Genomic DNA, 26,722 nt, shown 5'->3' on the forward strand with positions numbered 1-26,722 from the left:
ATGGAGTTCTCGCGCGAAAATTTAAATATGACACTAAAATTTTCATCTTTTAATTGTCATATTTTTAACAAAAATCATAAAAAACTTCAACAATATAATCGTTTGTGATTAAAACAAATAGAAAACGTCATTTGTTTTTATGAAAAAATTCAACATGTGTTTTGGAGTAAATGAGACTCTTAATACAAAAGAATTGGGCCCCTCCGGGATTTGAACCCGGGACCTCCTGCACCCAAAGCAGGAATCATACCCCTAGACCAAGAGGCCTTTTTATACACTTAGTTTGAATAACATATTTAAATCTATGTACATTAAATGTTAAATAAATCATTCATTTCAATATTTAATCAACTTTTTGATTAGGAAATGTCTAACATGAATTAATTATGATGTAGTTCAACACAATTAATTCATCAATAAAAGAGAAATCATTCATAAATAAAAAATGAATTAATTCAATTTAGAGCATGCAAAATGAATGCTTAAGATGAACTTGTAATTATGAGTCTTTTATTTAGAGGGTGATAATTTTTCAACTTATATAATGATTCGTTTCGCTTTCTTGTTAGTCAAGGAAATGGAAACATATCTAATAGACTAGCTCTATTTTTAACGTTGAGATTTATAATTTAAATGTATATACATCAGTAATTCATTTATTTATATATGGAATGAAATTTCATATATAAGATTTATTAAATATAAAAAAATTATTAGAAATAGAATTATTTACATACCATGGTAACAATATTATATTCGCGTTTAAAATATTTTACATACAAATGAGCAAACTAAAAATTTTGAAACATCCACTGTTCACTACACTCAGGTCAGTTTTCTGTTAAAAGGGAACGCATTCTGCATCCTTCAATTTCCCAAATACAACTGCAGATGCTCCCAGAACCATCGATCTTTACAACTGATTTCTATTTTCTTTAAATGACCCTACCAACTTCCCTTCTTCCGATTTTCTATTTATACCTTCTTAAAGTAATCTTTGCACTATTCTACTTAAATATTTTAATATTTACTCATTACAATGATCAAGTAATTGATTGGTATGTAATTCTTTATAAATTATTTTGTTACAAATCTAATTTTATTATATTTATTAAAAATTAAAATCTTTAACATCAATAAATAAATATTAACTATTCATAAATAATAATTATTATATGAACTAACATAAAAAAATCATCGTTTTTTGATTACATGTATTATTAATTATTATGAAAATTTACTTTATTTCGTTTAAAGTATTAACTATTAATATTATAATTACTTATATCGATTCTCACATTTATATAATCATATATAATCATCTGGATAATTTTTATAACTATATATACTCATGTAAAAATAAAATTTGCCTAACAGAAAACATTTGCCAAATTTTTGTCAGTCGATTTAAATGGCAGTGACAAGCCATTATTTTATCTCTCACAATACATGTGCTCATACGTTTTTATATTTTATAATTTTATAGAATATTTTTTATAAATAATATTAAAATGTCATCTTTTATCTGTCTTTCAATTATCTTTCTTCTGACTCAGTCTTTACCACGAAAGTGATACCAAAAATTGACTACCTATATTTCTCTAATGTTTATAACATTCTTAATGTTATCCTCCATTAGTTCTCTAGCTATTTTTTATTTACTTTAATTAATTTTCTTTTATTTTAGGAATTAATTGATGGATTTATGGAATTCTGTGGAGATGAAATAGCATGATTCGATTCTTCACATGAAATAACTGCTGCTGTAGGTTGTTGACTGAGATCAGAAGCAACTCTTCGCCCTCCAGGTGGTACGTAACACCACCAAGCGAAGAAGAAGAAAATTAAGGAAGCTGTCTTACCGATGAAGGCCAAACCGAACATATACCTGAAGTAATAAACATCAATCTTATTATTTAAATGAAATTTTAATCAAGATAATTGAGCGTAAGTGAGAGTTTATCCCAATTTTAGTGCACAACGTATATCAAGTATTATAAGTAACTCAAGCTAATGGAAAATCAAAAGTTTAATTAAAAATATACTGAGTAGACAATTTTTACGAGTTTATGAATATTTTTATCACTTGTTAATATTATATTTTGTCTCAGTTCAATTATTTTCTTAGAGTTCAAGACTTATCTGTACTGTACAAGGAGATTTACCATTTAATCTCTTGAAGACAGAGCAATTTTTGGAGAGAGAAAAAGAAAGAACAATATGTATAAGAATAGTATTCACTCGGGCTTCATCTCACTTTTGCACAATTACTAAAATTAACTTTTTATATATTTATAATTTACCAGCTCATCCAATAGTTGTCATAGACGAGACAAGCACCTCTTCCTTCGCACGTCTCATGCCATAAAATACATGTATCATCAATCAAAGCACCAAATATCATCGGTGCAGGAATCGTTCCGAGAATTCTGACTTTATTCCACTGAATACCTAACGCAAACGATTTTTGATCCTCTCTTACAACTCTTAAAGTTGCTGCTAATGCTGGCATTGTGCACAAGAAAGTCATGAGCATGTTACAAAATGCCAAGGAGATAAAAAGCCATAAATATTTGCAACTACTAGAACAAGTTGTATTGATTGCTTCATAGGGTACTGTTTCACCTGATGTCATTGACAGATTGAACGGTTGCCCACTGATGCATGTACAGTTTTGATAAATCTACAAAAAATAATTGAAAATTTTCAAAAAATATGTAACTTATTTCTCATCACAAATAACAAATAATGAAATTTTGTTGATTAGATTAGATTTTTAAAATATTACATGAAGATATTAACAACTGGGAGATGAAACAAATTTGAACTAATAAAATAATATTTGTTTTAAAAAAAAAATACCTTGACATCGTTTTTTTGAATTTCTCTGGCACATCCAGCATGACAAGGTGAATAATATGTAACTCCATTAACGCCACATACAGGATTAAACTTAGACGTTGTACACCCACAGCCACTGTTGCAAATACCCTCTAACGAGTATGACTTTCTGAGAGTAAATATAAATTCATTAGTATTTAGTGTATTTTCATGTTCTATTAATTACTTCTTTTCATTAATTTTAATGAATTTATGTAGTTAAATATATGTATAATATGGTGGCAATTTATTGCAAACTTACTCAATTGTTCCAGTGTACGATACTGTAACTCCTGCGAAATCTAAGTTTGGACAACTAAGAGCGAAACACAAAGTGAAGATGATACAAGCACCAGTAGCAAAAATACAGAATTTTAAAATTCCGGAGCAAGGTAGATTCCAACGTTTAATCAAGTATCCACCGAGAAATGTACCACCTCCGCCAGCTGGAACTGTTACTAGACCTGAAACCACAATAACATTTGATTAATATTTTAGATGATATAAAATGAAAAATTCACACGACAATAAAATAAACGTTTGATAAATCATAAATGAATTGTTGATAAATATTTATGATCTAAAAATATTTTTTTGTTATTTATAAACACAGTTTTAAAAAAAAAATTGTTCTTTGAAAAGTGCTTGCGAAATTTCTTTTCCCTATTTTTTACTTTGTTCTTAAGTGGACTCTCTTGCCTAAGGGGCTATGCTGCTCTAGTTTCTTAAACATGTTTTTAATGCACAATATTTTCAATCTTCATTAACTTAGCCTGAAAACATTCTTACCAGTATCTTCGTAAAAGATATGCATTTAAAAATAAATTCGAATACTAGCAGCTCATGAGCTTTGATAAAACGTAATTAAAATTCAAAAATAAAACGTAGAAAGAAGTGATTATTCAACGATACTAAATTAGAGAGTTTTCAATTTTCTGAGTGAATAATACAGTTCACTAAATTAGATGAAACGTAAAGTAATTCAAAATAATTTTTAATTTTAAAAAAATTGCAGAATTTAACGTGAAACGAGATATTTATACACATTGTTGTCAACAAGACGATTCGAACAGAATTTGAGTTTTTTTTTGAAATTCTCAGTAAAATCAATTATAAAATTTTTATTTGGTAAAATATATACAGAGAGGATAAGAGTTTTTGAGGGATGAAAATGAGAAAGTGGCGAAAAATAATTTTTGCGACTGGTAATACAATTTCATGAAGGTTTTAGAAAAAATTGTATGATGGAGAAACCATGTTGAAAAGAGTTAAAGTTATAAAATCAATTTTTAAGCAAGTTATAAGATTGAAAACCGAATACACCATTTTTCCCACTATCCGATAAATTATTAAATTGTGTTTTTTTTTATAATGTTGGAAATAAGTGCTTACCCATAAGTAATGCTGCCGAGCTTGCAGTGACACTAAACTGATTTTCAATAAGCTTAGGTAGGAACGCAGCGAAGCCAGAGATCAAAAGCCCTTCACTAGCACCGGCTAAGTTGAGCATAAAAAATGCAGGATTGCTCAGCAGTTCTGTAAAAGCACGAGGAAGCTCTCGAATCTTGGAAAATGCTTCTCCTGTTGCACTAGCTGATGGTGTCGATTTTTCATGTGCTTCTGATACTTTTTCTTTAGCTAACTCTTCTGAACCTAGAATTATATCATCGTACATATAACGTAAAACTGAATCTCAAAAAAGATTAATAAAGAGATAGCATTTCGAAAATGCTGATAAATAGTCTGGTTTAGTTACCTGGAAGTGCAGCAGGAAATGCTAACAGTGGAATGGCAACAACAAAACAAATAACTGCAGCTCCAACAAATCCAATCCACCATGCTCCAATCCAAACATTACTATCTGGAGTCATTCCGATTCTAAAAATTAAAAAAATGCTATTCAAAATTTCATCAACAGGAAAAATCATGGTACAGTTATTGAATTATTTGAAAAAATAGTACATTAAAAAATAAGTATTTTTTCTGAATGATAATTCTAGATGATTTGAAAATGAAGTCCCCTAAATATTTCATTTAATTTCTGAGGTCTTTAAGGTGCAGAATAACGTTCAGTCTGATCGAATAAAAAATTAAAACAAACGTTTTTTTTTAATTTAAGTGTCATTGATAGGGAAATGAATGTGCTGTTTCGCTCTATTCAAACGAACTCGATAGGTAAATCAAGTGCATAAATAATTAACTGCAATGAAACTCGCACAATTTCAAAAGTTTGCTCGTGGAGCAAAGCTTGAGAAAAGTAGGAGGAAACTACTTGGGCTAGGCATGTGGTTTCTAAAGTTATTCGAGTACTAATATTCTCTTCTTGGCATCAACCAACCACGGAAACTTTTCATTTGCCTGTGTAGTTAAGAGCATGTGCTCCACCAAAATGACTTTTCTTTTTTATGGTAAAGAAAAAAATGTTATAAATGAATTATTTCCGGAGTAATTAACTTTTTCTTGCATACAGTACAAGAAAGTATAATACAATATGAAAAAATATTTGACTTTAAGAAAAAAGTGAGATTTATGAATACAGATGTTCTTAGTGCTTTTTCTCATTGTAAGTAAATACAATTACAAGTTAGAAAAATGTTGTTTTTAATTAAACCAACAAACAGATAGATAAACTCAACGACATAAAAATTATGTAAAAAAATGGATAAATAAAAAGATAAAAACTTCATTGATATTTAATAGGATCTCATGATGAAATTAAGAAGAAGATTATGCAGACAGATTAGTGGCAAACCTTTTTATCTTTTTACAATTTTATTAAAGAGGTATAACGTTCTTGCAGACTGCATTTCTTTTGCTCTGCGTCCTGTTCTTTCAAATCCTTTACAATCTCCGACAATTAACGTCCGCACTTCGACCAAAGTATAAAAAAAAATGCTTCATTGAACGTCTTTACGTCTCATTCACTGACTGACCCTCGGTTTTCTGTGCTCGTACATAAATAGTTTGAGTACTTGAATGGATTGTGATTTATCCAAGACAAATTGAAAAAAAAAAGAAGAAAATAACAATAAATGAAAATAATCATAAATTTTAATGCCATCATAAATTGGATATTATTTTGGAGAGTATTTACAGGCATATGCTTTACAGTTTAGTAAGTATATAGCTGACAAGAATATAATAAAGTATGGTTAAATATAACCCTTGTGTGCCATTAGAGCGAATAATGCGACGAGATTAATAGTGCATGCAGCCGTACCGAGGACATCCCATGGGGAAAATGTCAAACAGAGTTACCAGTGTTTGAGGATGACGCTGGTGTTACCCTTCAAAAAAAAACTATTCACCCTCCCGTCATCCTTCGGGGATGAATAAAAACGCCTATAGTCTATAACTCGTATATTTTACGTTGAGTCACGCGTTTCTTATTCTATGCTAATCATCCTGAGAATTTAATTCAAATTTTTCAGCCACAATCCATGTGACTTTAAAAATTTTTCTAACGGTAGTATTAAAAACATTCATATTTTCTTTGTGATGATATAATTTGTCATCACTATTAGCATACTTATACTCCAATATCTAGCATACCTATCTTTATGAGATATAGAAAGATTGATATCGAAGAAAATGAATTCCAAGATTTTTTTTCCATTACATCAAATTGTAACAGATCCAGACAATAAATTTATATCTATTTCAATATGAGAAATTGTTGACTGTGTTATATGACAATAAAAAAATTCATTTATTTGCACATGATTTATATGTGAAAACCTCACAGTCATGGTGATGGAAGAAGCGAGGAAGCAGTAAATTCTCGCGAGAATTTAATAAAGTCCCGAGTGTAGAAGCAACTAAACGCTGAGTAGGAAAGTACAGATGAGTTGGGGTAAAATACAGGTAGACAGCTACGGTTTAATTCAAAGCGACACGTCAATATCGCTTGATCAAAATGAGTAACGAAACTTACGATCCGGCATCTACAGTCAGAAAGTCAGTATAAAGTTTCAAGAGTTCTCCACCCACTACATATCCAAGTGCGGGTCCAATCACTGCCATTGTATAATAGATTCCTAAAATTTAAAATGAAATCATTATTTAAAATAGATCATATCTTCACAAGCTTTGACACATCAATATTGATAACAAATCGACAAAATTTCACTTATCATCATACAAAGTATATTACCTAAATAAACTGATGACATTTTCTTGGAAACATTTTCATCAAGATAAGTCACTCCAAGTGTGTAAAAAGGTGAAGCCCCAGCACCATGTAATAATTGTGCAATCAAGAATATCATCAAATAAAATCCCTTGAATGGTTCACCTTCTGTTGGTCCCCAGTGATCATCACACTTTGACTGAATGGGGATAGTATGGTAAACAAATTAAACTATTTAGTTAGTCAGTAGTTATTAAATTATCGATGAATCACCTCCAAATTCGATAAGAATGGACAACTCTCACCGACACTGAAGTTTCATTGGTTTTCTGGCATACAACTTCTGTCTGCTGGCTGCCTTGGTAAGTGCGTGCGAGATAATGAGGTGAAGCGAAGAGAAGACTTCCCATTCCTAAGACTAGAACACCTATTCCTATGTATCTGTAATGATGAAAAATGAAAAATAAAATACGTTCTTTTGTTGGACTTTTGGAGAAAGTCTACAAAGTTTTTAATAACTCACTTGGGCTTGGAAGCTTTTGAACGACCACCAAGATAACTAACTGGTATTAAAAGTATGAAACTAGCAATATCATATCCTCCAGCAATAAGTCCTGTTTCTGATGATGTCAATCCAAATCTTTTTTCTATTGTTGTGATGACGACATTGATAAAACCATTTACAACCATTCCTGAATCAAAGAGTTGTAAGATTAATTAAAAAAGAGTAATTTTTAATATATATTTTATCTCATTAAATTTTAATGAATGACTGTTAATTTAATTTAAGATGAAAGAAAAGATTTACACCACTGCATATTTTAAAATGAGAAAATTAATAACGCTAAAGTGATCTTTTAAGCCCATTTTTTCTCTCCCTAAATACATTCTAAAAGTTTGCTTCATAAACCTCAAGCATACAGCGTCTATTGTGCATCAATTTGCTCAATTCTTTCATCGCGCTTGGACTTGTATTGTTTCGCGCCAGTATCACATGAACAAGAGCTCGGGGACACACGGTTAGAATAGTGAACAATGTATTATATTTGAACATATTGAGCATTAAATAAACACATTTTAAATCAAGTAAACGCATACACTAAAACCTTCAACTCTCCCTTTTCGACTCACTATATTTCCTTCCTTTCAATATTTTTTTTTACTTCTTTAACTTTTTCAAATTGATTGTAAATTCAATTTCCGCTAACACTTTCTGTTACTCTCTACTTCCTCCTTCTTGAATAACATCAAAATTGCAGAGAAATCAAAAAGAATTTTTTTATAAATATCGTTTCTCATTCATTTCTCACGGTTTTGTATATCGAAAAAGTGCTTATATCAAAAATAAAAGATATGGATATGACCGGAACTAAACGATCACAGATAATGTGATGTTTTACTATAGACAGAAGCTAGAAATTATCGAGAGACAGAACTGGTAAATATACAGATCTTTAGTATCTATTTGACATACTACATCAATTCAAAGTGTTTAATGTTGGAAGTGTGATACTCGATTAATGATGTTTGTTTAATGCTTGAGTTACTCCTTAATAAAATTACAACTGTTAATTTAGCATTTCAAGTACCCTGCATTGCTCCAGCCCAGCAAAGCCAAAAGAGTGCCCACTTGGCAGTACGAAATTTCTGCAAATATGAAGGCCTGAACCAAAACCAACCACACAACTTCTTTGATGACACTTTTTCCATGTCAAGTTGCATCTCTTCTTTCATTTCTTCTTTGACGGGACCATCAAATTGTTCTGTGAGTCTCGGCAGAGTCTCATTCATATCTGCCACTCCACTCTGTAATAAAAAAATTCACTTTTAAAAATAGAGCATTGAATTTTTAATTAAATCATTAGAATAATCATTTGTAAGTATTCAAACGCTTATCATTTTCTTTGAATTCAATTATTCTACAATTTTATATAGATGTAAATTATATTAAATCTAATGAACAATTAATTTAATTGATTAATACAATAACTTATTTTGAAATAGAAATAAGTGAGAAAGTATTTTTAGAAATTATATTTATAGGAATAATAAAATATTGTTATAATTTTGTAGAGATTGAAATAAATTTACATAACAATTAAAGATATTTTATCATAAAAATAATTATTTCTTTCACTTTTATTAACTGAATTGATAAATTTAATTTTAAGCTATTCATTAAATATGGATTTACTATTATAGCATAAAATCACCAAGTCTATTTTTGAAATTTGTCATTTTTGTCAATTTAAAATGAGAAAAACTTTTGTAGAAACATCTCTTCAATCTGTTAAAAAACTTTTCTAATGAAAGTCGTAATAAAAAAATAATAAATGAACTTTTAATCTCAAAGGACTTACACTAAAAGAAAATTTATCTCGCATGATTAAGATTTATAAATAAGTTTTTTCCAAGATTAAAGCTTATCCTGATTTCTTCTAAGAAATAGTACCATATCACTCATTATCACTAGCTCACAAATGATGTAGAACACACGTGTGAATGACGAAAGTGAAGCAAATGAAGAAGAAAAAGAAGAGGAGGAGTTGTGAACACTTCCACGAGTCACATGCGACTGAGAATCATGACCGAGCTCTTGGAGTTTTCCCTACGAGTCAAAACGTTTCTCTCTCATTCTAGCCAGTTCTCCACCATCTCTGGTAGTGACACCCCTTTCTCCCGTCATCCCTACTACCACTCCCGGTGCAACAGCTTCTCTGGGGGTCGTTGTTCCTCTTCTTTTTATCTGCTTCACCTCGTTCTATCATTTATTTACGATAAAAATTATCTTGAGCTTTTACTAGACCATGGAAATATTTTTTCCTCACATAACAGTCATCAAAGATGTTATAAAGCATCACCTCCACTCAGTGTCTTATTCCCCTTTAAATATTTTTGTCTGGATGTCTTCCAAATTAATTTCGCTCAAATGTTTGCTTCCGGATGCCCACGCACGACCTTCATCTCGCATAAAATCATCACTTACACGTATTTACTATTTATAATAGTACAGAAAAGTTTATTGAACTTGAAAAAGAACAAAAAGTGAGCTCCGAAAGGTAATAACGGGTGGGATTTGGCAAAGATTCGTTTGCTTAGGGTAAATATACAAAAAAGGGGGAAGTATAGCAGAAAGAAAAGGGGAATACATCCATAGATGATGTGAGACAGGACATAAATTCCATGGAATTAATCGAGAATCATGGCTTCCGTTTGCACATGGATTTACAGGGTGACCCACTCGTGTTGCCACCTCGCATAAAGAAGACAAGGGCTTTTGGCGCGTGACACAATTCGTGGGTGGTCCTTCAAATACTCTAGTTTTTGATGAACCCTTCTCCATCAAACTCTGTTGCAAACTCGATTGGTGTGATTTAATTTTGTACATTTTCAAGAGTTGTAAATTTATTTTCAATGAAGTCATCAAAAGTTTTATATATTGTAAAATGAGAAGAAATAATAATTTGGAAAAGAATTATAAATCAGTGAAAACATTTATTGAATCCATTGGAAAATCATTTATGATAGGAAAAATGTCCGATCAGCTCAAGTTTTAGTCAGAAACTAAAACATAAATAAATTGCTCAAGCGTTGCTAACAACAATTTCAGCCGTTTGTCAATGAATGAATAGATGAAGACATATGCTCATTTTATAATATGCATATATGTAATTGCAGGTTAACTTTTAAATCAGAATTTATGCAATTCAGATGAACTAAAATGAATCAAAAAAGTTATTTTAGTAGCAATAAAATACGAAAGATTTATTACCAATTAATCATTATTAACTAAAAGACTTGAAAAATAAAACGAGTGCATTGTTCATGGTATTTGAATGGATAAAAATCTGATGTATTCAAACAAAGAAATAACATTTTTTCAGTTATTTGATTGATGAATTTTTATTCTTTTCAATCGTATGTTGTATTTAAAAGTTGATAGAGTATAGAGAATTGACGAACTGAGGGCAAACCAGAATGTTGCAAATGTAAAAAAGGAGAAACCTATGATGCATGTCAGACAAATATTCAGGTAGAGACTGAAGAGTGTACTGAAATGAATCCGAGTTAATTGGCGTCTGCTGACGATAATCGATTTTTTGATCGTTACTCAATTCCCTGCTTTTAATCGTGTTTTAATTTCGCTCAGGGTTTCCGGAGCATCAACACTGCTGTGATTGATGAAATGTCCATTTGCTGTCACCCTTGTTTTTTTTCGGTACTAACACTAGAATATCTATATATGTTTTTTCCTTGTATTCAATACTTTTCATAAAGTACTGATGAGAAAAATCTGCGTTATTTGTTCCATTGACTTTCTTGATAGCTAAAATTTTCACTGAATGAGTTCAGACTCTTACTATAACTACAAGATACACGAACGATGTCTCCAAGCAAGCCATCAAGCAAATGAATCGCCTCGAGCTGCCTTTTTATCCTTACTTATATACAAACGTTTCATTTCCTTTTTTTTATTGTCCTTGTAAAGATTTTTTTTCAAAGACGATCGGACGTATTTTACAACAAAAATGGTATACATATATTCATCTAATACAAGTGCTTAAAACGTTTCCCGTCATTTAAAACGTTTTCTCCATGTTGAGACGTTGCCGCACACCATTTTTTACACTCTTCATCTTCAAACGGATTTTTTGAAGCTTAAGGAATCATCCCCAAGTCACGTATTATGGATTTCATCACCATTGTAACTAATTTTACAAATGTCACACTCACCTCGTCGGAAAGTTCAAGTCCTGGATTACTTATTCCCATCATTTTAAACCTGTAACAACAAAAAATTATGTTAATTTTGTTATATTTTTAAATTTAAATTATTATCTTAAAAAAAACAAAGGGAGTCTCAAGATGTGTGGATTTACAAGAGAGTCACGGTCAGGCGATAAGATAAAGTTTGATAAGTGCGAATGAACTCATAATAATGGCCGTGATATAGTTAACAGGATAATAGTCATCACTTTCGACTTATTTATGTATATTAAATATTAAGCGTCTGCAAATTGTGTCTGTTATTCCACGTATTTATCTTAAAGATTATATTTAAAGAAAAAATTTATTATCATTTATTTATTTAATTTAACAAATATTAGAACTTAATTAATGGATCAAAAAATGAATTCTCGTAGTAAAAAGTGACTTAACAGTTGAATGTTTGGATTTGCAAAAATTTGTAAAAATAGCAAAAATGCTGCAGAGCATATTTGAATGAGTGATTATAAAAAAAAAGATTATTATAACTTAGTCAAATACAATTTGATTGATGTGAATTAAAGCTTCTTCTTTTTCGAATTTTGGTAAATTAATATTTAATAGTCATACATAATTTTTTCCTAAATATCATGTCTGATTGATCCAATATTATTTTAAGTAATGATATTTTTTTGAAAACAATTTTGATGAAAATCAACTTTGTTCTTAATATTTTTTTTAAAGAATAAAACTTTCAGCAGTAAATTTAACAAATTGTTATGACTGCTTTAGAATTATTTTTGCAACTGCCATTAATGAATGTTTTCAATGAAAGATAAATGATAGATATGTACGTCAAAACAAAACAAATATATGCAATTTAACGTGGTATTGTGTAACATATCTCAATGCATCTTTTAAACTCCCCTGTCGCTTGTATAATAGGGGTGGAGCTTCTGTCATGTCGATGTAACGGTGAAAAAAACTTGAATTTAAAATCGTTTTAGCCAGCGTGTGACTAAAAGGGCCGAAAAAGGTTTATATAAACCTTTTTAATAGGTCGGAAGATTTTTTTTCACTTTCATGTTTTTTAGGGAAATCTAAAAGTCACTAAGATTAAAATTCCAACTATTGAATGGTTGATATAAAAATCTTTTAAACTTTACAGTGTAGAATTGTACTTCAAGTAGAAAAAAGGTAAAAGATTAAAGAGAGATTATAGTTTATATCGTATACCAGCATCTGCAAAAATAAAAAAGTGAGGGAATCATATATTTTCTTGTCAATAACAAATATGAAAAGTTTGTAATAAATGTTCATAGTTTTGGCATTTATTTTACGCTGGAATATTATAAAAAAAATATAAATAATTAGCTCACCTCGATGTGACTGATGCAGTAGCTTTTGTAATACTGAAGAAAATAAAATGGAAAACTGAATTATTATATATGTCCTTCTACATAATTATGTAAGAGATGATTTTGTAGTTGATTCTGAAGAGCTGTAATTGTTAATCATACGGATGAGAAAAAAAATCATAAGCTGATGATATAGACAAGCGTTTTTCATCAAGAGGTAAAAAAATCATATATAAACTTGTCGAATGAATTACAATTTTATAGCCCTAGATAAAAGTAAATCCTATGAATCTACTTGAAAGTCGGTGAGTCGAAGGAAATTTTCGACATGACAAAACACCGGTAGTTTACAATCTTTCACAGTCTGCTGAATAATTGAACTAAAATAGACGATCGATCATCATCGGAGCATTCACCGGAATTGCACATGCGGGTGACGGGTGAACAGTCTCTTCAGTCAGATTAAGATTTAGCACATTGAGATATGTATATCATAAGCACCACTGTCATGATCATCCACTACTATCTTGCAACATATACACTGATTCCAACTGCTTAGCTCTCACTCACAACTACAATTTCACACTGAGAGACATGACGAGGATGGAACTGATATCTTATTTGCAAATCAACTTCACTTTCTTTTAACTGACACGTGTATCAACCGTGCATCAGCATAAATCTGAAACATATATTATGTTTACATTAAAAGAACACATGATTAACTTAATTCTAGGATTTCTTTTTTCATTTTTATAATTATGTGTTAAGTTTGATTATTATTAATTTATCATAATTTAATTTTTATAACAATTTCATAGAAAAATATTTTTCTAAAATATTTTTATAAAAATTTTCATGAAGGATTCAACTTTAAAGCCGATCTTATAGATTTATCTAGAGATTTTTTTATCAACAATTCATTATATTTTTTAGTACAAATATGTTTGAATTATAAAATATGAATATATTTAAAAAGCGATTTTATTTTAAAGTATTAGATAAATAAATTTTCTGGTTCATTTCATGTTGTCATTTTTTTTGCAGCATTCTAAACGATAAGATGATGTTGTAAAGGTTCAATTTAGCTTGAAATTGAGAAAGAATATTTTTTTAAGTAATACATTGGCAACGAGGAGGCGCAAAAATATACATAAGATATTTTTAAAATGAAAGGACCAATGAAAATGCATAGTTTTAAAAAATAAAAAATTCAAACTTGATGACGTTATCAAGAGAATCTCTATAGCACAAACAAGTTTCAGAGTCCATCGAGATGCAAGACTAGAATTCCCCACTATTTCATCGCAACTTTGCGTCGTAGTAGGGAAAATCCTAGTGTTTATACATAATCTTTTACAGTGTATTGCTAAAACGTGATATCTCTTAACTTTAAAGCAAATTAAAATTAATCAGAAAATCATTTAATCCTATCAAGAAAAAATTAAATAATCTAATTATATTATGTCACGAGCAAATAAATATATTATACTGATCCTGACATTGGTGAATATTATTCTTGGCCAATATACTCCTCCTCAAGCTCGAGTAGAACCGCTATATCCCAGAGGACTCAAAATATCGATTCCAGGTAAGATGAGATTTTTTTTCCTTATTTCAATTACTTTATTACTTGCAGATGTTTTTTTTTTGGTATTATACCAATTTTTTTATGCTAATAATAATTTATCTTTCATTGCAGATGAAAAGGGAATAAGCCTCGTAGCATTTCATATAAAGTTTAATGAAGAATTTGAGGGAATTGAAGCAGGAACAATAGCTAGAGATATTTTAAGAGTTAGGAATGGTCGATGGACTTATCAAGACAATACTACTAATTTGAAATTTGGAGATGTTGTTCATTATTGGGTACATGTGGTCTACAATGGCCTTGGATATAATCTATTATTTCAACAACATGAAGTTACTAGTTTGTATCAATATCAAGCATATGAAATATCATTTATAATATTATTTTAACTATTACTCCAAGTACAAATCTTTTTTAAAAAAGGTCATTCACATTAACTAGATGTTACTGATAGCACTTTTCATGAGAGAATTTTATTTATAGAATTCTACAACCCTGATGGTACGAAAGTAAACTTAGACGGAGTATCAACATCAATTCAACCATCACAGGTTTGTGCTTTTTCGCCGACAAAAATAGTAGATTTGTCAACGGGAACTTATCAAAACACATGTACTGGAGAATTAATATTTGAAGACAACTTTCAAACGTTGAATGATTCAATATGGAGACATGTGGAGCGATTTCCAAGAATTCCTGTAAGTTGACTTAATTCAAAATTTAAATTTAATCTGTATTGAATACATCAAAAATTCAAACCGCTTGAAAGTGATGAAAAATATTTGCAATCTAATAGGATTATGCATTCGTCACATACCGAGATAACGAGCGGAATATCAAAATAAAATCCAACAAGCTTCACTTAATACCTACTTTAGTCGAAAATGAGTACGGGAAAGATTTTATACGTTATGGTAACTTGACTCTTGAAAGGTGAATGATTCTTTCATATTTATTTCATAAAAATTTTGTTTTGATAATTTAAAAAAACTGCTTACCTTCTACATTGACTTAATTAAGATGCACTGGAATAATTGGAACTGTTCAGTGTAGTCGTGAAGCTTTTGGTCCTTATGTTTTACCTGCAGTATTTTCTGGATATGTTGACACAAAAAAATCATTTGCTTTCATTTATGGAAAAATCGAAATTCGAGCCAAATTGCCTAGAGGAGATTGGATTTATCCCAGTAAGTTTGATGTTAGCTTTTAAATATTTTTAAAAAAGCCATCCCTGTCAACAGAGAAAAAATAGCAATAAAATTTAACAAAACTAAAAATAGTAGCTTTTGGGTTAAAAATAATTTGTAAAACTATTTTTTTACTTCATAAAAAGATTTAAATGATGATTTATCTGAACAATTGTCACAACTTACTTCCTGTAGTTCTCTCCCTGTTGCCTTTGAATGACGCCAAGGCGATGAATTACCCTGAATTGAGGATTGCTACGACTTCCGGAAATACAGTGCTTCGTTCAAGTGGTGGAGCTGACTTGAGTGGGCATGTTCTCTGTAGTGGAGGAATTCAAAGAAATTTTGATACTCCAAAACGTCCAGATAATCCCAGGAGGTTTGCTACTGATTATTGGTTCGAAGAATATCATACTTATCAGCTAGAATGGTCACAAAATCGTATTACAGTAAAGGTAGACAATGTGGAATATGGATCAATGAATGGAGGACCACCTTTTGATAAACCAGTAAAATTTTTTTTTATTACATAAAAATCAGTGTTTCATGTAGATAATAAAAGTGAATTATTTCTGGATGTTTTCAGTTTTATATAGCTCTAGGTGTTGCAGTAGGAGGTCATGAAGAATTTCCAGACATGAGTATGAGCGATGGCTACATCAAGCCGTGGAAAAATGTTGGATCTAAGGTACCGAAATTAATTGTTTGGATAAATACTGTAAATGTGATAACTTTTAAGTATTTAGTTGAAAAATGACCATATATTCTTGGTCGTTTATTTAACAGATAAAGATTGTTATCAATTAATTAGGATTTAGATTAAGAGTTTAATTGAAACATAATTCACAGAAAAAAAAATTATTAGAAATAATTTTTTATATCAACAACGTTTTCATTAAATTCTAAAATTTTCCAATAATCTAAATTTAAATATTCGATGATTATTCAGAAAAATGGTTTAATGAGTCTTTTCTCTTATCATTATTTCAAAATATAAAATAGTTTTTAAATAATTATCGATAATAATTATTATTGAAATATTTTTATAATTTGTTCATTACCAGGCATTACTTGATTTCTACAATGCCACTCCAATATGGTCTCGCACATGGCAAGAAAATCTGAAGGATTTATCTGTTGAGCATGTCAAAGTCTGGGCTATTTGATAGTTTTTAATCAAATGAAAAATATTTTTTCACACTGTAAAATGTATTTTCTTAAATTAAAATACAACTTTTCTACATACATTTATTCGTAATTATTGAAAAAACACTACAATTACTTATTTATTATTCAAAAGTCACAGTGGTCAAGGAATATGAAATTTTTTTTCAAATTGAACGGCAAACTTCATCAAAACGACATCATGGATATTTTTACTTTCACTCCAGGTTACATGAGAATGAGAAGAAAATGTTTACAATCAGTATATCAGCACCTCATAGTGTCTACTCTCTGATGTAAAGTTATTGGTTAATTTATCATAACGGTAGAACTTGTCAAATTGATGTGGGTTACTATCATTTAGTTCTTCAGGTGTCATGAATTTTCAATGCATTTTAATGGTAGAATATCTTAACTATAAATTAACATTTTTATTTTCATGTCATTTAATTCAATTCATCATCTTATTATTCGAATATCTAATCTTTTGTGAATGTAAATAATGCTAATGCACATATGGCATACCTTATTTAATTTCTCTATCAATAAACACAATGCAGGTGATGAGTTTAATGATGATTACACAATCTTCAGCCACGCCGATATGGAATTTAATTCATGATACATTGCAGTATAATGTAGCTGGCATACCACTTCTTCACGAGGTAAATACATTTATCGTTTATCAATAAATAAATATGTAAGTAAATAAATAAATAATGGATCTGTACAGATAATTGTATTACTTTTTAACTACTTGTTTGTATAAATTCAATTTACTCTATAGTAGCTGTTTTAATGGATAAAGTTTAATTGTTTTTCGTGTTAAAATGATGTAGATTAGATGAAAGTATTTTTTTCAGCACACAGAATGGGATTTTGATCCAGAACAAGGAAAAGCACGTAGAGCTCAATATGAAGCTTTAAACGGACCACGAGGACGAGATTTAATTGCAAGATTAGGTACGGGAATGAACTTTGATGGTCCATGGGGTGTAAAGGTTGCAAAAGCCAAACCTGATCTACGATATAATCCATAGGAAAAATGTTATACACATTCAAGTACTTTATAGTATAAAATAGTAAATAAAAAGATGATGAAAATTTGAATTTATGAGTTTTTTGTTTATTTTTCTTTTTTTTCTTTCACGTGACTGTTGATAGGGCAAAGATTACATTGGTAAGAATCACGTACCGTTTCTCAAATCTTTAAACAGGAAAGTGGACTTTCACCTGCCTTCCTATAGGTACGTTATTCAGTTAGCTTCAGTAACTTCTTTCACTAAACATCATTCACAGTCGTAGATATCTTGTCACTAAAGAGAACGTAAGATTTTTCTAGAATCATGAAAAAACTATTTTTTGTAAGTAAACATTTTAAAGTTCTACTAGTTCTATTGATGAACATTAATTAATCAAATTAACTGTTATGCTTTTTTCCATTGACAGCTAAGCATTCTAAACATATTGGTGACCTTGTTTACGTTGATTTCAAGCAGTAATTCTCTAGTTCCAGAACCTAAGGCTCCAAATTTTCAATATTTTGAAAGGTAGACACTTTAATCAGTACTTTTTTTTATTGATTAAATATTTTAAAAAATAAATGTGATCAATATAGTTATAAAAACTAGGCTGGTAATTATTTTCCAATACATCAAGAATAGCTTATTTCAAAGAAAGTTCTTTATGTCACCTAGAAAGTTTTTAGTTTTATCTATTTGAAGGTTAATTGAATATGGAAATTATTTTTAAAACAAACTAAAAAACCTGTGAAACTGTGTTATTCGCTTTTAGGCCAAAATATCGATACCCATATTACGATGAAAATGGTCGAGGAAGGTTGCTGTATGGTTATGGAGGACCAGAATTATATCAATATCGAACCTACAGTGCTTTAGAAGGCATTCATTAAATTGAAAAATATTTTATTGCACAAAATTAAAGATCCATCGAAATCATTAAAAGGTATTTGAAAATATTCTTATAATTAATTATCATTAACTTATAAATAAATTATTATTAATAAAGATTCATAATAGATAAAAGATCAAATGAATCCAATTTAAAATAATAAAAAAATTATGTAAAATTTAATAAGATGTATAATAATAATAATTAACTAAACTAGTCATGATAATCAGTTATGTTTTATTTCTCCATACAGTGAAGAAGGAGAATCAGTGGGCACAATAGTGAGAGCTAGATTAACATTAATAGACGAATGTATAATCATCTAGGAATTTCAAGACGTTATAATTTATTATGAACGACCAGGATTCCTTCAAGCACCCATAGAATAAACAATATTAAAGATAAGGTCTTAAAATCACAGTAGCAAATTATCTACATTGTATATTTAGATGGTATTCCATTTGTATAGTTATTAATTATATCATTTATAATACAAAATTTTTTATTTGTTCTTATTTATTACCATTTCAATGTTTGATTCAAATATTGACCTGATCTTATTGCTGTTGTACTGCTGTTATTTTTTTAATATATCGATCTAGTAATAATTGTAACATTTAGATCAAAAAAATATTAAAGCACCCATAACATTCAGCAATCGTTCATAAAGATTAAAAAATGTCGATGTACTTTTTATTACGAATAATTGATTAATTAATTAATGAATAATCAACACCTCGTCGTTCATTGAAAAAATGATAAGTATTTATGCACTAATTTTTATATGATGATATGAATTAATTTTTCATTTTTTCACTCAACAGTGCTAAAAATTACTTAATGTTAATGTGCGTTCAAGATCTGCTTTCAGAGTCAACTTTAGTAGATAACAGTAGTGTATACAATATGAAATGTCATTTTTTTCAACGCCTTTTTTTTGTTTTTTTTTTTAAATTAATTATTAGCTTAATACAAGCAGTTAATAACGATTAATCGATTTTATGGAATGCAGTGCAAATAGAATAAGAAAACTCAAGTAGAAAAATAAATTGTTTGATCATAAATACATGTTTAGTAAAATAAAAAATCTGGTAAAAATAATTTTAATGAACATTTTTTAAATAAAATACTTTTACATTCAGTCACAAATAGTAACACTTGATAAAATTAATGAAAAAAACTTTTTTCGACAAGATAAATAATTTGAATGAATTAACATTGAATCAAATATTTTAAAATGTTTTATAACCAATATATGTGTACATGTCCACATGTATATATTTTATATTTATTATTATTAATATTTAGAAAGATAAAAAAAAGTTTTTTTACTAATCTTTTGACAAATTTTCAATTTATTGTATAACATGAAAAAGTATTTTACTACAATTTCAATTAAAATTATTTTCTTTTCAAATCGATTGTTCATTTGTTCAATTAAAAACAATCAATGAATGAAATGAAAATGTATTCTTTCTAATGTATAAATATTATAAAGTGTTAGGCATGCTAATAATAAATTACTTTCTTCATGAAAAACCGAGTTAATTCACTTGAGATAAATATTCTAATATTTATCTAAATGAAAGTCTGTATTATTGATGACTGATCAGAAATGATTAATATTTTTGGGTTACAATAAACTTACTTTCATTAAATAATTATTGTTAATTATCAGCATCTACAAGCCGATGTAAATAGTTGAGAAGTGAAGCTCATTTAAATTCCCCATGCTTTTGTATCGTAGTAAAGTAGATTAGTGTGTTAAAGGGTTCAATAAAGAAATCAGAGAGAAGTTGAAAAACATCATATCTCATGCACAATGCTTCCACTTTGGTGGATTTTATTAATTGCCACGCACTTTGGACTTGGAATTAGATTTGGCCTTCTTCTTTTCTGTAAATGTATCGATGTACTGAACAACTTTCTCAATAGCTCTAAGTCAACACACATTTATCGATATTTTAAAAATTGTAGTTTTAATATTTTATCACTTTCACGAGAATTGTATTATCGATTCGGAAATAACCCTTGCCAATTAATCTGTCAATTAAAATTTACCGCACGAATCACCAGTAAAGTAGAAGAAGTAAAAGAGTATCCAAGAATTAAATGTAAATTCGAAAAGTTATGTGATACTCTTACTTGTCAAAGATTCCCGTTTTGGCTCTTACGATTACATGTAATTTACTCCGTGCGAGTATTATTCAGTTTTTTCCTCGCCGGATGGTAACTGTCATACAAAGTCCAATTCTGACTTACGGTAGTTCCATCCATTTGCTCGTCTTCGTTCCCATTGTCGCTCCAAGAATTTTTTGATTTCGCTTATTATGAATACACTTGACGTTAATGCCGTTAAAAACATTAAATCTGTAAAGAAAATTAACATTAAATCAGTATTGATTATATTTTGCCTTTAGTAATTGAATTTAGCTCCTAAAAGCTTTTAGAGAAATTCAATTTATGATCAGACTAAAATAGATGTTTACCTTTTGCGGTGAGCGCTTCAGTTAGAAAAACTTTTTGCAAAGGAGGAAAGTAAATAACCAACATTTGACCTACGACTGATAGCGTCACTGCGATTAGAAACATTCTGTTGCTCAACAAACCAATACTGAATATTGATTTCGTCTGTAAATGAATTTACATTATTAAAACTTCTCATTTACGAAGTTTATTACTGAAATAAAGAAAATGACTTAATTCATTGAAGCTTACTTGTGATCGACAGCTGAGGGCATTAAACATGTCAAAAAATACAAAGCAAGTAAATGTCATTGTTGTATCTCTAGCAGTAACACCATTAGAAGTCATCTATAAAAAAAACAGATTATTATTCCAAATCAGTCTCAAATCTTGAAAGATTTATATTCCCGCTGTAGTAAATAGTCATTACGTTGAAGTTGTATGAATTTTCAACAGTCTAAAAAAATAGTGAATAATTTACCTCACGATTAAATACCCAGAGTGTTCCTAGAATGATAATAATTGCAGACAATAGCACATTAATCACTAAATTACGAGTAATCATGGGTTCTTTTGTATCTCTTGGTTTCTGCCTCAATACGTCTTTGTCTACTGGCTCTACTCCCAAACTAAAATTATTTAAATGAGTTTGTTAATAAATTGCGAAGTTTAATATTGAGTATAAAATAGCAATAAAGCAAATTTTACCTCTGAGCTGGGGGTCCATCCATAATAATATTGATCCAGAGAATCTGCATGGCATTTAGAGGATTAGGAATACTCATCATTGTAGCTAGAGCTATCAAGGCTAATGCAGCTATACTAGTACTTAATTGAAACCGCACAAAATTTCTAATATTGTGAAAGATCCCCTTGCCTTCTTCAATTGCAGCAATGATTGTTTGAAAATCATCATCAACCAAAATCATATCAGCTGCTTCTTTACAAACATCAGTTCCATTTTTACCCATTGCAATACCAATATCAGCTTTTTTTAGAGCAACACCATCATTTACACCATCTCCAGTCATTCCGACAATATTTCCATTTTTCTGCAATGCTTTCACTATGCATAATTTATGTTTTGGAGTAACTCGATAAAATACACTGACATTATCGATCTCATCTTGTAGCTCAGCTTCCGTCATAGAATCAATTCTGTCTCCAGATAATAAACGCATATGAAGAGTGTCTAGTCCAATCATGTTAGCTATAGCTGTAGCTGTTTCTTTAGCATCTCCCGTTACCATTTTTACTTTTACTCCACTATTAAATAGAGTAGAAATAGCAGCCCTAACTCCTTCTCGTGGTGGATCACAAATTCCTATGAGACCAACATAAATAAGATCTTGCAAAGATGTTCCTCGAGCCAGACCAATCACCCTTAATCCTTGTTGTCCTATCTCATAAGCTTCGGCTTGAAACTCTCGTTCTTTCTTTTGATTTAAAGGGTAAAGTTGACCATTTACAGAATATTTCGTACACTGAGCTAAAATTTTTTCTATAGCTCCTTTAGTAAAAAATACTTCTGTTCTGTCATCAGTGTACTTTGGTGCACATTTTACAGCCATCATTTTTTGTTCAGATGAAAAAGGATACTCTTGAAGTCTTAAATATTTGTCTGAAACTCCATACATACCATATTTCATTGCAGCAGCAATCAGAGCTCCTTCTGTCGGCTGACCCAGTAATGTATCATTTTGTATTACAGCATTATTGCATACACTACCCACCTCGAGTAGATTGCTTACAGATGTGCGAGCAAGATCAATATTATCACATTTACGGATACGTACTTCTCCTTTATCATTATATCCTGTACCAGTAATGTCAGCTACATATCCTTCTGGTGTTACGATTATCGTTGCGGTCATTTCATTTTTCGTAATCGTGCCCGTTTTATCAGAGCATATGACATTGACGCAACCTAAAGTTTCTACAGTCGGCAGTTTTTTTACGATGGCTTTCCTTTTAGCCATTCGCATGACCCCAAGAGCCAGAGTAACCGTGACCACGATTGGTAGTCCTTCTGGAATAGCTGCCACTGCTAAACTCACACCAATCGTTAACATTTCCAATAATGCCTTGTTTTGAAACCAACCGAGCAGCATAATTACTCCAATAATGCAGAAAGAATAAAAAGATAATTGAGCACCCAATATATCCATACTTCTTTGAAGAGGAGTTTTTGGTGCTTCCTCAGCTTGCATCATTTTAAACACTTCTCCAAACTCACTCTTTTCTCCTGTGTTAATGACAATTCCTTTGCCATTTCCACAACGTACCAAAGTCCCCATGAATGCAATATTTCTCTTAGAAGTGTGCCCATTGTTTTTAAGAAGTGGTGATGTAGACTTTTGAGATGGTTCCGTTTCTCCTGTAAAACTACTTTCATCAATGGCCAAGTCTATTGCCTCAAATATTCTTATGTCTGCCGGTACCCGGTCACCAATGTTTAATAAAACTATATCACCAGGTACTAAATTACGAGCTAAGAAAGTTTCTACACGACCTTCTCTTACGCTGCAAAAAATACCTTTAATTAGACTATATCTAAAAAAATTTCTGTCTATTAATTAAAAAATGATCTTGAAATTGAACTAAATTTCCACGTTTATTTTTCACTCACCAATGACAAGAAGGAGGAACTAATTTATTTAATTCTTCTAATGATTTCTCAGAACGATATTCTTGAACAAATGCAACTGTTACAACTATTATAATAGCCTAGAATAATATATGAGTCGATAAAAAAAAGTTTTAGTTTTAGTTTTATGTTGGGTCTTTGAAGGCTTACTTACCACTGTAATACTGACGGCATCATCAAATTGTTTCATACAGATACTAACAAATGCTGAACCAAGTAATAGAAGGATAAGTGGATTTTTGAACTAAAAAAAGTAGATAATTATTATTCATCAGTGCATTCGTGTAAAAAGTTAATTTAATATTTTTAGAATAATAATCTACCTGTTCTATGTATTTTTTCCATGTTGGATCTTCCTCTTTAACCGTTAATTCATTATATCCATACCTCTGTCTTCTAGCATCAGCCTCTTGCCACCAGAGACCTGTTCTTGTGTCAACCTGGAGTTTTGCTGCAACTTCTTCAGCACCAAGGCTGGCCGCCTCAGCTGTTGTCAGCCACATTTCAGCATCTGGGCTGTCTTCCTGCAACTGTCAAATTCAGATAATGTATATAAGATCATTGTATGTATCACTTGAACCATTTGTATAATCAACAATTGATTGAACAGTGGAATATCATTGATTTACCAAGAAATTAAGTTAATGCCTGCAATAAAAAAGAAGTAATAGTTAGATAATAGTTGTGTGGATGAACAAATACCTGCCAAAGATGAGAAGACAATGAATATTTATTTTTAAAACGCGAAAGTGCATTTCGCGTTCTGTGTAAAGGTAGAACCTCCGTTTTGTCAATTAAATAATAAAAATTTATAAGTTAATTAGTTGAGTTGTAGTGTTGATAACTAACTAAATCCTTGTGTCAATGATAATTAAAAGTATTAAACGTGTTATTACAGAGGAAAGTGATAAGTGAAATAACTCTAACCTTAAATACACATCCTCATTATATCGATGAGAAATTACTGGGTTCTTACTAATTACAGTTTTTTTTTTTCTACAATTTTATTTTATTCAATATAAACAGTTCTGCACTTTATCAGAAGAATATTTCGCTTTGCAAACGGAAATTACAATCATAACAACATTATTTCGCCCGTGACGGCCTAAGCATTGGACGTACTACACATACAATATACATATATGTATACAACGGTCATAAATGAGAGTTTAGTGCATTATATCAAATTACGAGCAGTTTATTCAAATTAAAATAATGTTTTTTTCCTATTAGATATCAGATGTAACAGCGATTATTAAAATAATAGTTCACAGCCAATGCAATCATTATTTTAAATTAAATTATTGGATATCGTAAACTCAATAAAATAAATAATAATTCTGTTGAACTTTAATTCTCTTGTTACAATTAAACTGATATCTGATAACTACTTTTTTTCAGCGATTAAATTGAAAAATAATAACTTCTTTTGAATTATTTATGTAAGTGTTGTCTTCATAAAATGTAAACCAAATTCACATACTTCAATATCCAAGAATAAGTTCCTTACGGCCACGTGTAGTTTATTTAATTTCGAAATGATAGAAAATATAAATGATTCTTATTATCACTTTAAAATTAAGTAAAATGTTTCTTTCAATAACTTATTTGATCAAATTTTCAAAATTTAATCAAACAAAAAATAGTTAAAGATGAAAATGAACATGGTTAGCTTAGACAAAATAATCACTTATGAATCTGTGATAGAACTTTTTGTTTCTAATAAATAATAATTGTTGCACTTAATTTCCTTATTTTGAATTATTCGAATTACAAATACTCCAGGTATTTCATATATATATATATATATATATACACATAAAAACGAATGGTTGAGAATGTGTAACACTATCTAGAACTGTCCACGTAGGTGTATGAGGTGACTAGGTCGATCAATAAGCTCGTACATGATACCTGTCGACTCACAGTTTTAAGTATATGACTTTCCATTTATTTATTACTTTATTTAAAATGAAAAAAAGTATAATTACTTTTTCCGTGGACATATCAAATCGTTCAAATGTCCAGTAAACAATTAAGATGAATAACAAAACATTTTACTAAAAAATTACAAATGTTGACACCGGTAACTTTGATAGTTACGAGCGCAGCTTCTGTTTGACTTTTCAAGACCTGGAACCACTGGATCACAGGTGTGAAAGCTCTGTTAAAGATGCAAACATGCGTATCGCGCAATCGCTAGACAAGTTATAAAATATAATGAATTATAACATTAAACAATGTAATAAATATGATTTATCAGTGAAATTAGAATCGTAAATACTTGTAATGTTTTATTTAAAGATAGTAAAATATTGTTAAATTTTACTTACTCCGTCATAAGCCATGGTCACAGTAAAATTAACACAATTTTCATATGATAAGAATAATTTATATTTGTGATAGTTCACAAAAAATATCACTTAAGTGTCACTTGAGTGTTTCCACAACATTTTATCTTTAACTGAACAAGAGTGAATGGTTGTCTGAAACGTTAGCCACCTTTACCTTGGAGCTGTTTGTACTTATTCTCCGTAGAAATAACTAACAAACTCGAACAATCGATGTGACAATAGTGGTAATCATCGACCTGTTCCAACAAAATCTATAAAATACGTATAAAAATTACGTTAATGCTATTCTATGTCTTCTGAATATGTTTAATTTTTAAAAATTTTTCAA

At 29.8% G+C, this 26,722-nt stretch overlaps 5 protein-coding genes and 1 non-coding gene across 14 annotated transcripts; 3 read left to right on the forward strand and 3 right to left on the reverse strand.

Moving 5' to 3' along the window:
- Positions 1-195: 195 nt before the first annotated feature.
- TRNAP-UGG (transfer RNA proline (anticodon UGG)) lies at positions 196-267 on the reverse strand. The gene has a single exon. It is a non-coding gene; the product is annotated as a tRNA-Pro (tRNA).
- Positions 268-1,294: 1,027 nt separating this feature from the next.
- Positions 1,295-15,760, reverse strand: Oatp26F (Organic anion transporting polypeptide 26F). 3 transcript variants are annotated; one of them, XM_035095506.1, is made up of 15 exons: positions 15,664-15,760; positions 13,329-13,756; positions 13,096-13,217; positions 11,744-11,792; positions 8,599-8,815; positions 7,533-7,701; positions 7,315-7,450; positions 7,034-7,208; positions 6,815-6,917; positions 4,637-4,758; positions 4,273-4,533; positions 3,143-3,344; positions 2,863-3,010; positions 2,304-2,683; positions 1,295-1,888 (listed from the first exon to the last, which is right to left on the reverse strand). In XM_035095506.1, the coding sequence occupies exons 4-15, from the start codon at positions 11,783-11,785 to the stop codon at positions 1,684-1,686; spliced, it is 2,160 nt and encodes a 719-aa protein (XP_034951397.1). In that variant the 5' UTR covers positions 11,786-11,792; positions 13,096-13,217; positions 13,329-13,756; positions 15,664-15,760; the 3' UTR covers positions 1,295-1,683. The 3 variants fall into 3 exon arrangements, with proteins under 3 accessions (XP_034951397.1, XP_034951398.1, XP_034951399.1); XM_035095507.1 differs by lacking the exons at positions 11,744-11,792; positions 13,096-13,217; positions 13,329-13,756; positions 15,664-15,760 and adding an exon at positions 9,370-9,595; XM_035095508.1 differs by lacking the exons at positions 11,744-11,792; positions 13,096-13,217; positions 13,329-13,756; positions 15,664-15,760 and adding an exon at positions 9,223-9,307.
- LOC118074358 (beta-1,3-glucan-binding protein 1-like) lies at positions 14,353-17,097 on the forward strand. Its single transcript, XM_035095509.1, has 8 exons — positions 14,353-14,665; positions 14,777-15,004; positions 15,149-15,363; positions 15,462-15,598; positions 15,686-15,852; positions 16,048-16,361; positions 16,439-16,540; positions 16,917-17,097. Exons 1-8 carry the CDS (start codon positions 14,539-14,541, stop codon positions 17,016-17,018), a joined length of 1,392 nt encoding a protein of 463 aa, XP_034951400.1. The 5' UTR covers positions 14,353-14,538; the 3' UTR covers positions 17,019-17,097.
- Positions 17,098-17,166: 69 nt separating this feature from the next.
- Positions 17,167-18,126, forward strand: LOC118074360 (uncharacterized). 3 transcript variants are annotated; one of them, XM_035095510.1, is made up of 3 exons: positions 17,167-17,417; positions 17,577-17,681; positions 17,880-18,126. In XM_035095510.1, the coding sequence occupies exons 1-3, from the start codon at positions 17,394-17,396 to the stop codon at positions 18,054-18,056; spliced, it is 306 nt and encodes a 101-aa protein (XP_034951401.1). In that variant the 5' UTR covers positions 17,167-17,393; the 3' UTR covers positions 18,057-18,126. The 3 variants fall into 3 exon arrangements, with proteins under 3 accessions (XP_034951401.1, XP_034951402.1, XP_034951403.1); XM_035095511.1 differs by having other exon boundaries at positions 17,167-17,388; XM_035095512.1 differs by having other exon boundaries at positions 17,167-17,312.
- Positions 18,127-18,225: 99 nt separating this feature from the next.
- Positions 18,226-19,425, forward strand: LOC118074361 (uncharacterized). Its single transcript, XM_035095513.1, has 4 exons — positions 18,226-18,380; positions 18,466-18,566; positions 18,811-18,981; positions 19,181-19,425. Exons 1-3 carry the CDS (start codon positions 18,363-18,365, stop codon positions 18,926-18,928), a joined length of 237 nt encoding a protein of 78 aa, XP_034951404.1. The 5' UTR covers positions 18,226-18,362; the 3' UTR covers positions 18,929-18,981; positions 19,181-19,425.
- Positions 19,426-20,406: 981 nt separating this feature from the next.
- Positions 20,407-26,576, reverse strand: SPoCk (secretory pathway calcium atpase). 5 transcript variants are annotated; one of them, XM_035095713.1, is made up of 10 exons: positions 26,374-26,576; positions 24,364-24,570; positions 24,195-24,284; positions 24,023-24,120; positions 22,102-23,916; positions 21,875-22,022; positions 21,646-21,741; positions 21,417-21,558; positions 21,190-21,297; positions 20,407-20,823 (listed from the first exon to the last, which is right to left on the reverse strand). In XM_035095713.1, exons 1-10 carry the CDS (start codon positions 26,386-26,388, stop codon positions 20,774-20,776), a joined length of 2,769 nt encoding a protein of 922 aa, XP_034951604.1. In that variant the 5' UTR covers positions 26,389-26,576; the 3' UTR covers positions 20,407-20,773. The 5 variants fall into 5 exon arrangements, with proteins under 5 accessions (XP_034951604.1, XP_034951603.1, XP_034951608.1 ...); XM_035095712.1 differs by lacking the exon at positions 26,374-26,576 and adding an exon at positions 26,032-26,235; XM_035095717.1 differs by lacking the exon at positions 26,374-26,576 and adding an exon at positions 25,524-25,672.
- Between the last annotated feature and the right edge of the window lie 146 nt (positions 26,577-26,722).

The sequence above is a fragment of the Chelonus insularis genome, unplaced genomic scaffold (genome assembly GCF_013357705.1).
Source record: "Chelonus insularis isolate UGA/USDA-ARS -01 unplaced genomic scaffold, ASM1335770v1 contig_135_pilon, whole genome shotgun sequence".
Taxonomy (NCBI): Eukaryota; Metazoa; Arthropoda; class Insecta; order Hymenoptera; family Braconidae; genus Chelonus; species Chelonus insularis.